Source organism: Elaeis guineensis, chromosome 8 (genome assembly GCF_000442705.2).
Source record: "Elaeis guineensis isolate ETL-2024a chromosome 8, EG11, whole genome shotgun sequence".
Classification (NCBI taxonomy): Eukaryota; Viridiplantae; Streptophyta; class Magnoliopsida; order Arecales; family Arecaceae; genus Elaeis; species Elaeis guineensis.
The window spans coordinates 8,112,875-8,129,409 of record NC_026000.2 but is presented as its reverse complement, the minus strand read 5'-3'; the positions used below and the strand labels follow the sequence as shown (position 1 = coordinate 8,129,409).

Here is a 16,535-nt window from a genome sequence, read left to right as displayed (position 1 = left end):
CGAGGCACTCTTCCCATCGGAAAGAGGCCCCTTCTTTACCCTCCATAGTGGAACCCAGCTCTCCGCACCCGGTGGTGACCACGGAGGCACAGATCGCGACAATCGTGCGGCAAATGATCGTTTTGACGGATGCGGTCAAAAACCTCCAACAACAACCGACCCGATTGCCGCAACCACCGGCGGAACAACCGGCGGTGCACCCTATGCCGTCCAGAAGCAGCCGCCGACGCCCGTGTCAACTCTCGTCTCCTCCTCAAGAGCAGCCGTCTCAGCACTCTCACCCAGAAGGAGGGAGGCGGCCACGGCGCGACACCCACCGGTCTCGACGTCCCTCTCCTTCCCAGCTGGAGCGAGCGAGGAAGGAGAAGCGGCTGCGAACACCGCCCGCCTCACTTTCAAATTCGTCGGGAGGTTCGACCCCTAGGATTTCTCAACACTGACAGTTAGACGACTACGAATGCAAGTTCGAAGAAATCGACCGTCGGCTTGCCCAGCTCCAGGCGGATGGTCAGAAGTCTTCAAACGACGTCGACTTCCGGACCACCCAACCTCTCTCCCGATTTATCCTCGATGAATCGATCCCTAGTCGGTTCAAGATACCTCATCTGGAGCCTTACGACGGCTCCACCGACCCAGTTGACCATTTGGAGAGCTACAAGGCTCTCATGACAATTCAAGCGGCAACCAATGTCCTCCTCTGCATCGGTTTTTCCGCCACGCTTCGTAAAGCTGCCAGGGCCTGGTACTCCGGCCTCCACTCAGGAGGTATCCACTCCTTCGCGCAGCTCAAGAATTCTTTCGTGGCCCATTTCAGCACCAGCCGAAAACCACCGTGAACCTCGGACAGTCTTTTCTCCTTCAAGCAGGGAGAAAATGAGACACTCCGACACTTTGTGGCCCGATTCAACGTGGCCACACTTGAGGTCCGGGACCTCAACGAAGATATGGCTATATCGGCCATGAAGAGGGGGCTAAGGGAGTCCCGATTCACATATTTCTTGGACAAGATCCTCCCCCGAACGTATGCCAAATTACTGGAGTGCACGTATAAATACATGCGCGTGGACGAAAGAGCTTCCGACCGGCATCTGACCGAGGGCACGGGCCAGAAGGAGAAGTGGAAGAAAAATCGGGCTCCTGCTGAACCCAGCAGGCCCCCCCACCGATAGATAGGTCTCGTCCCGACGACGGAGTTTGAGACCGACGCATCGCAGGTATGACTCCTACATCCCTCTCTCCACTCCTCGTGCACAGATCCTGATGAAGATCGAAAGAGCGAAATATCTACGACGGCCTCCGTCTCTAAAGGCAAAGGGCCTCGACCAATGTGGCCCGATCGTCGAACCAATGGCTCGATTGCCGAATCTACGACTCGATCATCAAATCTACGGCTCGATCGCTGAATCTATATCTCGATCATCGAATCTACGCCGAATCTATGGTTCGATCGTTGAATCTACATCTCGATCGTCGATCGCCGAATCTACGACCCCATCGTCGAGTTTATGACGGCCTCCACCTCTGAAGGCAAAGGGCTCCGACCAATGTGGCTGGCTAACTTGCTGACTTAGCTTCGACTAAGAAGGGCAAAATGCCAAGATGATTACAGTTCGACTTGCGACATACTGACTTGGTCATGACCGATCGAAGGATATTCAGCTTGCCACTGTTTATCATACGTCCCGACGTGCACGCCCGATCAAGGGTCGGACAACGGATATTCGACTTATCATCGTTATCCTATCCGAATACGTCGGACACGACTCGACTATCAGATTCTACGATGGAGATCGAAGGGACGGAATATCTACGACGGCCTCCACCTCTGAGGGCAAAGGGCCTCAACCAACGCGGCTAGCTAACTTGCCGACTTAGCTTCGACTAAGAAGGGCAAAACGTCAAGACGACCGCGGTCGCACTCGCGACATACCGACTTGATCACGATCGGTCGAAGGATATTTGGCTTGCCATCGTTTATCATACGTTTCGACGTGCACGCCCGATCAAGGGCCAGACAAAGGATATTCGACTTGTCATCGTTATCCTATCCGAATACGTCAGACGCTACTCGACTATCAGACTCTACGGAATGATCGTGTCGACATGCTACGTTCGGAGATTGGCCGACACCCGACCCGACGTGCCACGCCCGACCAAGGGTCGGACAACGGATATTCGACTTGTCATCATTATCCTATCCGAGTACGTCGAACGCTACTCGACTATCAGACTCTACGAAATGATCGTGTCGACAAGCTACGTTCGGGGATTGGCCGACACCTGACCCGACGTGCACGCCCGACCAAGGTCCAGGCGACGAACGCTACTCGACTATCAGATTCTACGGAATGATCGTGTAGACATGCCACGTTCGGGGATTGACCGACATCCGACCCGACGTGCACGCTCGACCTACAGTTGGGATGACTCTCGACCATCGGATCCTATGCAACCTGTACGACAGTCAGGACGCCAACCTGCGTTCGGGGCTTGCACTGCCCTTAGCACGATACACGCCACTGACTACTTTGATCGGCTATGCTGGATCCTACCGAACGTCCTAACGAGGTATGTCGGAGCTACGACCTATACCCTCGGGGATGGCTTGGCAAGTCATACACTTTGGACCGCATGCGGGGAAAAGTTTGAAAAGTCTTTGATTTCATTTAGTTGAAGTGACTTACAAAATTGGGCTGAAGCTCGATTACAAATATCAAAGACGAAACAAAAATAAAGAATACAAAAATAACGAAGCAGACACTCCGACTATTCGTTGGAGTCGACTTCCTGCATCGGGGATAGTTCGGGAGCAACGGTGTACTCGCTCGGGTCGGAGTGGGACCGAAGGTTGAAGCCACCTCACCTTCGACCGTCATTCCACCGGCCCAGGGTCGGCCTCCTCTGCAGCCATCGGATCCTCCGGCATTGTGTCAGCCTCCTCCTCTGCAACCTGGTCCTCCGACCCCAGAGGGACGATGCTGCTCAAGTCGAGCTCTGGGTGCAGACTCTGAATCGCATCCCGGGCGTCCTCGTACCCCACCCGATAGGAGGCGAAGCAGCTCTCGACAAGCTCCTCCCGGTACTCGTCCGAGCCACGGAAGTCCTCCACCGCCCGGCTCAGTGCCTCTTTAGCCGAATCCGCCTCGACTTTCGCTATGTCGGCGTCGGCTTGGGTGGAGGACAGGTTCTCCTCGACCTTAGCCAGGTTCTCCAGGCTAACCCGAAGTTGTTCACGCTCGGCCTCGAGCTCCCTGACGTAGCCGTCCCGCTCACGCCGTAGTCGGTGAACGGAGCAGGTCTTGCATTGGACCTGCTCGCGAGCCGACTAAAGTTCGGCCTCCGAGGCAGCTAGGCCGTTGGTAAGTCGAGAGATCTCTTCCTCGAGCCTAGCCTCGTGATCGACCGATAACTTCAGCTGGTCCACCAGCGTCGCCTTCTCAGCTTCGACGATTTTGGCTCTATTCTTCCAGGCCGTCCGGACGTCGTCGAACCTCCAATACCCGACCTCCAGCTCGGACATATTGTAGATCAGCTGCAAGTAGAAGGCCGATCATCAAAAAAATGAAATGATAAAAATAACAATGAAGAGGAAAGAAGAAGAAGAAGAGCTCACCTGGATCATAGTCGGATAAAAGAAAGAAAGCATGTCGGTCACCGACCGACTCTTCAAGAGCTCCCGATCGATCGGGAGAATGGTTGCCTGACACAACCTCCTAGCCAAATTGTGGTTGGCCAGGGCCGACGCTCCTTCGAAAACCCGAACGTCGGACGATGCGATGCGGTCTGCCGACCTTATGTCATCCGTCGGTGCCATCGGAGCCTTCCCCCGATCAGTCGTCCAGGCTCGAAGATTGGAGAGGGACGGGAAGCTCGAGCTCGATTGAGTTTCTCCCGAGGGTGCGACGGGAGCCGCCGCAGGTCATTTGGGCTCACATGCTTCGGCCCGAACCTCTTCCATAGTCGGGGGCACTGGCCCTCCTTCAGTAGCCCCCTCTGCCGCCCCTTCCTCAGATGGTGCCTCGAGTGGCACCGCCGGCGCCGACAGGGCGATGATCGGTTCAAAGCCCGACGCTCGTTCGAGGTCGGGCTGCGCCACCGTCATCGCAATGTCGGTCGGGGATGATGTCTGAGGCCTCTTGGGGGGCCGCGAAGGTCCGACCCCAGACGTCGGTCTTTTTCTTGCTGCATGCTGCCGAATGTCGGCATCTGTCAGTCTCACTCTCGACGGCATGCCTGTAATTTCAACAAAGGATTAGCACAAGTTCGAAGATGGATGAAAAGACCAAAAGACGATCGACAGACCGAACTGTACCTAGATGGAGAATCGAACTCAAGCCGGCATCGTACAGAGCTTGCTCGGTGATAAGCTTTCTTTGCTTCGGCACCGACACATCCTTCAGTCGGTGAAAGTCCTCTCGATCTCCAGCCTCCACCCGACAGTTTTTGTTCGGCTAAGTCCGAGGGTCGCCCCAGCGAGAAGGGAACCCCCAAGGTAGCAGAGAAGAAGCAAAGAAAAATTGATTCTTCCACCCGTGGATCGACGATGGAAGACCGATAATGAACGAAAGACCCTTTCGAAGATTGAAGAACCACCATCCTCGGACTTTCGGATGGGGTCGGAGGATGAAGAACGTCCGAAAGAGAGAGATGTGGGGAAAGGTCAGCAACAACCGACACAACAAAGCAAAGCTGATTATTAATCGGACTGAGTTCGGCATCAGTTGCGTCGAGCAAAGTCCGTAATAATCCAAGACGTTCCGGACGAACTCCGAAATCGGGATGCGAAGATCTGTCCGAAGGTCCTCGACATAAAAGGCCACCTGACCTGGAGGTGGGTTGTTAACCCGACCCTCAGCCTCAGGGGCGAAGAGTTCAAACTGCTCCGGGATACCGTACTGCTCCCTAAGCCGTTCAACGTTTGCCCCCGAAAGTGAAGAAACCTCCACCTTTGGGGTCGACCGAAAATCGTTGGTCGGGTTCTCCAACTGACTTCCTCGTGGAGAGGTTCTAGCCATAACGCTAGCCCCAAAAAAGAGAACACAAAGAAAAATGCCAAAAGAAAAAGGATGCAAGGAGACAAGAATGGAAAAAACTTCGAGAAGAGCTTTCAAAGGAAGAGGAAGGAAATAACTACCTGAAACTAGGAGACAACTCGACAGGGCCTCAGCGCCAGGAACAGATTTGCAGCAAAAAGTGAGGTTTTGGATGTAAGTGGCCGCATATATATAAGGCCCTTCGACGGTCGAGATGAAAGCGCGACGAACAAGGGTTTCCCGGATGTCGATACGTGGCAGCGCCTGGGCCCTTCCTCAGTCCGACGGTTCGATGCACCTGCCCCAGATCGAGCCACGTCGCCTCCATCCGCATGAGCGTTCCGGCCCAATAGCCCCCTGACACGTGGTGGAAAAATCGCATCTCGGAGTTAATTAACCGGCGGCGGTTTGCGATCCCAATGAAACGACGGTTTGCGTTCCCAATGAGACGTCTGACATCGGATCGTCCATTGATATGGTCGTCAGAGTCGGGGCATGACGTGATGAAAAACCACTCCTTTTGCCCGAGGTCATCGCCCACGTGTTCACGCGGGCCAACACGACATCGGACTCAGGAGTGGGGGGGCAACTGTTGGGATATACTGACTGACTTCCGTACGCCGACTTATCCTCGATCGGTCCGATCGATGCCCGACTCTACCCACCGGACCAACGGACGACTACGACAATGATTGTCGACAATGGCTGCCGACAATATCCGACCGAAGGTATGCCAGCTGAACAGACCCATACTGTTTCCGACCGACCGAATCCATATCACCGACTCACTATCGGGGGTGGCAGCCGACGTCCGACTTTCACAAGGCACCAGATCAGCCAACGGTGTCTCCGAGTCACCATCCGACGATCCGGCAGCCGAATACCGGCATACAGTCGGCCAGCCCATCCAAATGCCGTACAACCGCTATGAACTGTTCTCCTGCTAAGGACATGCTGTACGACCGCCGTGGGACGTTGTCCTGCTAAGGACATGGGTTAATGACCTGACAACCCACATTGATTTGACAGCCCCCGGTGATTTGACAACTCCTCAGTTGTCTGCACTATTAATGGCAGGACCATACCGCATCCTACTATAAAACGGGATAAGGCAACAGCATGGGTAAGCTCTCTGAAGCGCTTTTAAGCTCTTGAGCTCTCTAGCTCTCTCTCTCTCTCCCCCGCTGAACTCTTGATTTTCTACTGTTGCCTAGTCTCCTTTCTGACTTGACCGTCGGAGGGTCTCCGCTGGAGGTATTTTCGATCAGTGAAGACTTTTTTTGTAGATGCACAACTCCAACGATCGGGCGACAGAGGGATTAACCGCAACACTTGTCATTTTTTTTGTGCCGATAAAGCCATGAACCTATCGCTGTGTGCACATGCACAAGTCATCAGAGGCTCCAGCCAGAGCATGTGAACAAGATCACGGTTATAGTTATACACGAGCACATGCGGCTGCACAAATGAACATGCAATGTTGCGGGATCTTGTTTGATTTACGTTTGGATACTGATCTGGGCTTTGTTTGGTTGCTAAGAGAGGAAGGAAATTAAACGGAAACATAGATATCACTGGTGCTTCCCTAAACAATCAAACAAAGCATTATCATTTTTCTAATACTACAAGAAAATTGGAACTATGAATTTTGTGCTTCTTTTTCCTTCACCCCCTTAACGGTGAACGAACCCCGACAAATCAACACAAAACTCCTTTACAGTATCAACAATAGATTAAAGAATACCATATCCAGAAATAATATCAAGACCAAAATCAAAATTAAAAAAAAATCAAGACTTGACAAGGAAAATCAAATCCAAAAAATATATAAAAAATTATTAAAAAAATCAGGAGAGGGGACAATGTTTTTTTGTCACCCTAAGGTAAAAGAAGTCAAAATGGGATGGCGGTGGGACTTCTTAAGATCTTTGATTAATCTTCTTGAAATCACATTCAAAAAAAAAATATAAGCAAAATAATCAAGCTCGGAAGATAGTGGTTTTCAAAACCAAATCTCTCAAAATCCTGACAGCGAAGGAGCAGTTGACGGATGCTGAGGAGAAGGAGAGAATAGCTCTAAGAAAAAAGATGTTAGAGGAGAGATGGAATCAAAGGAAGAGAAAAGTGGGAGTCCAGAGAGAATGTGGATGAGGCAGAGAGGCAAGATCGTCAGAAGAGGGGGAGTCGGCTCGGAAGAGAAAAGAGATCATAAAGAAAGGAGGGGGAGGTGAAGAGGGCTAGGATTTCGATTTGGAGATGGAAGAGGAATAAGAGTTCAATTTTGATGATGCTTTATGACTTCCGTCGATGCTTTTAAGGGCTGTAATTTATCGATATTTTAAAGCATCGCAACTTATCAGTCGATGCTTTTAAGTGCCGTAATTTATGGATGTTTTAAAGCATCATAATTTATCTGTGCTTTTAAAAAATATTGGCGGATAAATACGGCATTATAAATTTACCCACTCTCCCTCCAAATGTTGACAAAATATAGTTGATATTTTTCATAATTTTAAGGACCCAACCCTAGCCTTGACTACCAAAGCAATAATTTGCAAAAGCTAAGTTTCATCCATTTTTCCCCCTTGAAGATGTCTATAAACCCGCGCTCGCATGGTACTCCAAAAAAATGACCTTCCAGATAGATGGGAAAAAGTTTGATACCACTAAACTAGAACCGTCAACGTAAAGCCCCGTCATTTCATATTAATTACGCGTGCGTGCCATGCGTACGTGGCTTAAAACCGGCTACAGCCTAACTAAAACCAGGGAACTAGTTGAAAATCCGGGCCGTCTAATTGGAAATGGATGGCTGACATGAATCTTACCAATTCTGCAGTAGAATGTAGCTAAGGGTAAATGTGGCAGGGATAATACCTATTTAGATCAATTTTGATATCGTATCCAAATCTATCTGTAATATTATATAATTTTATATAATATTTATTTTTTAAAAAATAAATAATTATATAAATATATTATTAACTTAATTTATCAACTATTTAAAAATATCTTTGATTATATAATTATAAAATTTAATTATTTAATTTATATTTATAATTATATTTATATTTTTAATATCTAAATTATATCTGTATCTATTTAAAATAAATATGAATATAAATTTTTGTATCCGAATAACATTCATATCTATATTTATTTTCGTTAGAAAAATAAATATGGATATGGATATGCTAGTATCCAATCTAATTTCACTCCTGAGATTCAATCTAGCAGTCCTGATTTTTTTTATAATATATATATATATATATATAGTAGAATATTTTTTTATCATAAAATAATAAAAAAATATATTTTTTTTTAATTAGACAACACCAAACCCCATCCCCCCGCGTCTCCGTGGAACAAAGCCTTAAAATTTTGCAAAGCTTTCCCTTTTTTTCTTTTTTTTTTTTTTCTGGCGAAGCTTCTTCACCGAAAAATTTTTGCAGTGTCACTATCCTCCATCTATAAATAGACCTCCCCCTCCATACAACTCTCTGTCAATCCACCCACCTCTCTGTCTAATCTCTCTGTGCTGCGGTAGATAGCTGATAATGGCTGGATGCAAAGAGTATGCAGTAACGGTGAAGGCGAAGGAGAGAGTGGCTGCGGGGCTGCCGGTGCAGGAGCAACGGCTGCCTTTGTCCAACCTTGACCTGCTGTTGCCGGCATTGGACGTCGGTGTGTTCTTCTGCTACAAAAAACTACCAGCCGAACAGAGCCCGGCGACTTTCGCCACCATGGTCAGTGCTCTCAAGACATCACTGGCTCGGGCCCTGGTGACCTACCAACCCTTCGCCGGCGAGGTCGTCACCAACTCGATGGGTGAGCCTGAGCTGCTTTGCAACAACCGCGGCGTGGATTTCATCGAGGCTTATGCCAATGTGGAGCTCCAAGAGCTGCGCCTTTATAACCCTGATGAAAGCGTGGAGGGGAAACTGGTGCCCAAGAAGGAGGAAGGGGTGCTCTGTGTCCAGGTATAATGAATTTGCCTTTCTCTCGTTCAAGTGTCAAGAGAAAGTTAGAAGCCAAATATGTTCGTGGAGCACGGATCCACTGCAAAAAATTATTCGTTGCAACGGTGATACCATAACAAATTTATAATAAATTAATAAATTATTTTTATATTTCATCAATTATCATATATTATATAAATTCTCATAGATAATATCCCACATTATCTCTATATATTTTATTTATTTTTAATTTTTTATTAATTTATTACAACGATGATGTGGTATCACCATTACAATGAATATTTTTTCGATCCTCTATATTGTACGGTGCTAGCTGTTGATCTAACACATATACGGATAGAATGGATGAGCAGTAAATAATGCATGTACGAGTACTGTACGCACTGTAGAGGACAGCCAATAGATATGGTATTGCACCATGTGGTAATACCTTACATGCCAATCACCCGTTCTCCCTTTGTAAGCCCCATTCATCGTATGCTTATAAATTTTTATAGACCACGAAAACGAGATGAGATAGTTGGCATGGTGTACTAGTGCACAAAGTGCGGAAAATAATTTCTCCAAACATAATTGCAGGTCTAGCTTCCAAAATAAATTTGAAATGCAAGCTCACATGGAACTTTTGTTCGTCCGTGCTTGGTGAGGCCATCACCATCACTTTAGCTTACGAAATATCTCATTCCTTAGAAATGACCAGAAGAGTGCTCTAACACAAGAATTCACCTGCTATTTGAAGCCTACCAACTTGACTTGCTGTTCAATCATGATACATGTCTTGAGTAATGCTTGATAGATCACTATGACAATCTTATTTGGATATTCAATAAATTATTTTTCAACAACCATATGTTAAAATATATATAAATTAAAAATCAATAAATTTTGATATTTAAATCATAGTAGATTAAAGAATATTATATTTTTTTTGATAAATAATCTCAAATCATTTTAAATATTTATTTTTTGCACCCATTTGATCCATAACTTATAGACTACTTAAATACATGATTTTTAATTTTTAAATATTCTTTATAGTATATATCATAATCAATGCTATATATAAATCTTTGATTGGAATATCTTATTATTGATTATGAAATTGGAAAGAATACATACCCTATAGTTCATCTCTATATATTTTGCTTTGATTGAATTTTAAGCTATTGTTACTTCACATGGACTGGATCGGGTCAACCAAAAGTGGGGATCATTTTTATTTCAGAGTTGAACTAAAAAAGCTCAGGATCCTTGGTCCTGATATACAGTAGTCTTTTCAATCATATTATTATATGTGTATTAATTTTAAATTTTATTTAAAAAAATTAATAGAAAGATATTATTTAAATTTTTTGATTCGATATAAATATTTAAATGATCTGTATTAAACTTTCTCTGCCGGAGAAAATTTGAATCCCCAAAAAAACTACGATAGCATGCTCATGGATGTCTGCATTATCGCTAGATATATACCAACGTGGTGAACTACTGCGTTTGTAGCCACGACCTCTGTCCTTCATTAATAGAGCGAGATTAAATTTTTCTGGTTGTATTTCATCTTTTCCGGGAACAGGCAACAGAGCTCAAATGCGGGGGGCTGGTGCTGGCCTGCACTTTCGACCACCGCATTGCGGACGCCTACTCCACCAACATATTCCTGGTAGCCTGGGCCGAGACCGCCGGTTCCAAGCCTATTTCCCTTTCCCCCTCCTTCCGCCGCTCTCTCCTCACACCGCGCCGCTCGGGCTCTCACGACCCCTCTCTGGACCGCCTCTTCGTGCCGTTCTCCTCGCTGCCGCCCCTGCCCCCGCCCTCTCCCGACCAGGAGGCCGCCGTCAGCCGCATCTACTACATCGTCGCCGACGACATCGCCCGGATCCAAGTCGCTGCCGGCGGCCAGCGAACCAAGATGGAGGCCTTCATTGCCTACCTCTGGCGCGTCCTCTCCCGCACCGCCCGCCCGGAGGACAAGGTCTGCCGCATAGGCGCCGTCGTCGACGGACGTTCCCGGCTGGCCCCCGGTGGCGAGATGGCCGGGTACTTCGGCAACGTGCTGTCGTTCCCATACGGGAGCCTCGGGGTGGAGGAGCTGAAGGATATGGGCCTGGAGGAGGTGGCGGAGGTGGTGCACGGGTGGCTGCGGCCGGCGGTAACGGAGGAGCACTTCCGGGGTCTGGTGGATTGGGTGGAGTTCCAGCGGCGGGAGCCAGTGGTGCCGAGGATCTTGCTCGGGCATAAGGAAGAGGGGGTAGGGTGCATGGTGTCGTCGGGTCGGCGTTTGCCGGTGGGGGAGGTGGAGTTCGGGTGGGGGAGGGCGGTGTTTGCGTCGTACCACTTCCCATTGGAGAACCCCACAGGCTACGCGATGCCTATGCCCAGCGCCAAAGGGAACGGGGACTGGGTGGTCTACATGCACCTGCGCAAGAGTTTTGCGGACCTGCTGGAGGCAGAGGAGCCGCCGGTTTTCCGACCTCTGACCGCCGATTATTTCCTGGCGGTTGCCAAGTGAAACCCAAACGTATCCGTGTCCGCAGCCACATCTGGGATGTTCATGGTCGTGTTTGTGTGTGAAATTCTGGTTTCTGTTCTCGCTACGCTCTTGATGATGTTGTATAGAGAATGTGCGCGCCCCTCACTCCCGAAAAATAAAAGGAATTCCCCTCTCCTATTTACCAATTTGATTTAAATAGTGTTAGTGTTGTTGTGCTATAGTTTTTATTTCTTTAAAAGCAACTGTATGTTAATTCGAGTTCCATTCCGCTTTTTACTCTGATTCCGATCATGGACCAAATATACCGGGGAGTAAGATCGTTCTAATTTCCATTTCAATTCCAATTTAAAACATGAAGTAGATTGAATTTAAACCAAGGAAGTAATCATATAAATGCAAAACGGGCGCGAAGATCCTAATCCAGCAGTACTTTATGTCATCCAAGTTGCCTGATCAAAGAAAACAAGCGTGGATTGACATTGTCAATTGCAGGAAGGTCCTCCATTATCTGTTGACCTTCTAATATAAACTAATGTATATATTATAAGCAGAAACTGAGAGAAAATTTCTTAGCATTTGAGATTGTCTATGTTAGTAATTTTTTCTATGCCATATGTCCTCCTATCTAACAATCTTTCAAGCATTAAATTCAAGTCCGAGATTAATAAAAAATTATATTAAATCTTATTTATATAAATTAAATTATGTTATTAATGTATGATATTATTATATTTTACAATTAAAGTCTATTTATATAGATAGTTGAGAATATAAAATGATATTAAAAATTTAAATAATATTATTTTATTATTTATATATGATAATTTTTAATATGATCAGACCTAGAACCCATGCTCCATGCATGGGCTCAAAACTAGTATATATATATATATATATATATATATATATATATAAATAATATTCTGTGAAAAAATATTAAAGTATTGCCAACTCAACTTCTCAAATGAATTTTGTTGTGCCATCTAGAAAGAACATTTCTTCACATTAAATTATGATATTAATGTATGATATTATTATATTCTTATAATTAAAGTCTATTTATATAGATAGTTGAGAATATGAAATGACTCTAAGAATTTGAATCAATATTATTTTATTATTTATATATAATTTTTTTCAATCTGATCATATTTAGAAGAAAATTTATTTCCGTACATCCAACCCCATACAATGCACGGATCTTCGACTAGTTATATATATTAAAATGGAGGCCTCTTCGTTGAGAGGCTTCCGTTTGCCGCGTGGGGTGTTGGAGAAAAAGGGAGAGAGCCACGTGGCCTAAGGGAGAGGGGAAAAAAGCGTTGGGCATGATGAAATGCATCAGTTTAGCATCAATTTACGAAGACAATAAGGGAAAAAAAAGAAAGAAAGAAAAGAGGTTCCGATCCAAATGAGAGAGTTAGTCATCGCCGATCACCGCGTGTTGAGCCAGTTCAATAGTGAGAAGGCAGCATGGTTTTAGTGGTGGAATGGCATCGGAAGGAGCTCGAGTGGGTTAATGGGAGCACATGCAGGTCCGGCACCGGGGGCGAGGGAGGCGATGGGGCACCGGGAGAGGTGGTGGTCCGTGACGGTGAGAGAGCGGCCAAGTGAGATGGGGCCGTGGTGCTGGTCCGGGGAGAAGCAAACAAAGGGGACAAGCATCGAAGAGGCACCGATGAGGTTGATGTAGGTTTGGGAGGAGGGGCGATTATGGTAAAAGAAGGTGGATGAGCGGGAGGAGAAGCTGGAGGAGGAGCTCTCGATTTTCCTTATTCATTCGGACTTGTTAATTTTCCACACACATAGATGAGAAGATTAGATGGAGGAGAGCCAAGTAATGGTGAAGCTTATCCCGAACTCACTGCCCGTTTGATAGATGGATTTCTCCCCCTTTTTTTCTTTATTTTTGATTTTTTGGATTTTTTTGGGATGTCATATAGGATGATGAGTGATTACAGGGTGGAGATGGTGAACGATGGGATGCAAGAATTCTATGTCTATTTTTATGGCCCAAATGAGAGTATATCGCCAGAACCCTTTCTTTGTTTTATCTTATTCTTTGAAGTTTTTTTAGTTTTTGATTTTTCTCCGTTAATCTGGATGGTTGATGTACTCACTCTGAAAAGAAAAAATATTTCAATTTTTTTTTCCTTCTAATCTTCTTTGTTCCTAAAGGTAATTTTTTTATCGATTTATGAAAGAAAGTTTTCTTCTTGAAGTTGTCAATTATCTTTGTTTATGCTATTTTATGTATTTGTTCAGTATTGCTCTTCTTATGTCTGCAATAATGTGGTTTAGAACTTGATGTGAAGTTTTGATTTTTATCTGCTAATATTTTTGGTCATAAGTATCAAGCCCTGCAGCCTCCTGATATTTTCATAAATTTTTTTGAAAAATTTATAAATTAAAAATCCAATATAATATAAAAGACATCATAGATGATATCAAATATTCTAAATAAAAATATAAACTTCAAATATTTAAATAACATAATAATAAAAAGTAACATAATCATTTTTATCTTTTGCTGACAGAGAAATTATTTTTTGAATCAATATTTTCAGCATCAATTATTCCGAAATTCTCATCATCAAGCAGAGCATGACCACCTATTTGCATCCCATATACATCTCTTTTCTTCATAGTCATATCAATAACAGAAATTTTATCCTCATCTACTTCAATCTGTAAAAAAAGATTTAGTTATTAATTATTAAAATAAAATATATAAATATAATCATCCATATGTAAAAGAATAAAAATACATCACTCACAATGGATTTTTTTCGATTTTTATTGCCTTCTGATTTGTTGCATGCATCATTCGAAACTATTTTAAGGACAGTGTAGCTTATTCCTCCTTGTTTGAGATTGTATTTATCAATTTTAATTTGAAAGATGTAACTTTTTTTTATAATTTTTTTGATTTCTAAAGTAACAATAGAATCATCATCTTTCTGCCCGAAAAAAAATATACAACTCGATATCATCAAGTAATTTATTAGATGAATAAAATATGAAATATATACTGTATGTACCTTATCCATGCATAATTCTTTAGTTGATTTGCCTATTAACCGTTGAGCGACTTTATCAAAAAAGACAAACGATGTAAATCCAGTATAATCCTCCACATAATATTGTAATCAATATATAAAGAATAGAAAAGAATAGAATCAAATTAAAATTTATTATAACTAACAAATAAAAAATTATGATGGACATGAGCAAGAGATGTGATATTAAAATATCTAATATATAAATTTTTTATTTTTTTATGATCTAAAGTATATATTTATTTTTTATTAATAAATTTTAAATATCAAATATGAAATAAATCTTGACATTAGATATCTAGGCTCTATATTGCATCAACCACACCAGAATCCAATATTAATGCATCTTACTTTTTTCTGACAAATTTAGCATGATATATAGTACCATTTATATTTTATTTCGATATCGTTAATTAGAGCCTCACAATTAAAGATAGTCTCCTATAAATTAAATAATTTAATATTTAATTATGATTACATATCTTCAAATATAAATATCAAATGTAAAATATTTACATAATATATGAATGAAGTTTTAATGTTACACAATTTCAATCATCTATCCATGACAATCTTACTCGATAAATTTTATCTCTTAAATTGTCATCATTTTAATAGATAATGGATCAGCAGAAGAAATTTGTGATTGGCTTTGGAATATAATTTCTTGAACATCATTTATACATGATAAATCTTTACTGAAAAAATTATCAAATTTAGTTAATAGTTTGTCATATATAAAATAATTTAACAGTAAGATAACGAATAAGTAAACAATACCTATAATTAAAACTTTTCACTTTAGATTTATCCAAATTAATATAAATTTTTGTTGCACTGGTAGAGGAAAGATAATGCTCACCTATAATATAAATATCCCATTAAGAATAAAATTTTAATATAAAAAAAATTAAAAATATTTTTTAAATATCTTGAAATATTTTAACCATTGTTGATGTTACAATTAGAACTGGATGAGTGAAATTCTGCAAAATTTTAGCTTCATCTATGTAATCAGTAGCATTATTCTATAGAGTTACCTTTATCCTCAGTCCACTACAATAATATCAGATTGAATTAGAAAGATAAATAATATATTTTTATATACATTATATAGTACATGTTAAGCAAAATGCATACTCAAGTATCAATAGCTTCAAATTTCTTCTTTTAATATTAGAGTTCTGAGCATGAACATTCTCCAAAGATCTAACAGCAACCAATTTTTCAATAACATCTGCAAAATATAGACATAAAAAATATTTATTAGTTTAATAAAATAATAAAAAGATTAAGTAAGATACATGTATAATTTTTATTCTTATCACTAAGATAGATATGATTATCAACTTGATTCACCATTTCATCATAATTTATGAAATAAAATTTGTGCAAAAGTGGACATATATCATCTTCCTATATTTTCTTCAATTTCATGATCAGCAGAAAAAGAATCTTCTTATCATTCTTTATAAGACGATATATTCTATCAATATGTATAACTTTGAGGTTAGTAATCAGATATATATGATCTTCTTCAATAAGCATATGAAATTTCTATACAATATTTTTTCTGATTATAGCATGCATATGGTTACCCTAACAAACAAATAAATTAAAAAATAAAGTATTAATAACTATTGCAAGAAAAATATTAATGAATGCAAGAGTGGAAAATATTTGAAAATAGGAAGAAAGGTATCTCTTCGTCAATAATGAGCATGTCCAAACTTATAAGATCATTGTTCTTTATTGTAATTGAATTTCATATTCTGTCAATTCTAACTTTTATTTTTCAGTTGTCTCTCTCATTTGTTAAATCACTTAATAAATTACACTACATCTTGTAGTTAATCAAAAATTTGAAATAAATATATATATTAATATCCATAGAATAATTAAAATAAATATGAAATAGAGATAAAAATATTAACATATAATTATAAATCTTGTATATTAAGAGGAGCAGATA

General features: G+C 42.2%; 1 protein-coding gene across 1 annotated transcript; it reads left to right on the top strand.

Annotated features, from left to right (window-relative positions):
- The first annotated feature begins 8,546 nt into the window (after positions 1-8,546).
- Positions 8,547-11,689, top strand: LOC105050435 (coniferyl alcohol acyltransferase). Its single transcript, XM_010930451.4, has 2 exons — positions 8,547-9,013; positions 10,587-11,689. Exons 1-2 carry the CDS (start codon positions 8,591-8,593, stop codon positions 11,520-11,522), a joined length of 1,359 nt encoding a protein of 452 aa, XP_010928753.1. The 5' UTR covers positions 8,547-8,590; the 3' UTR covers positions 11,523-11,689.
- Positions 11,690-16,535: the final 4,846 nt, after the last annotated feature.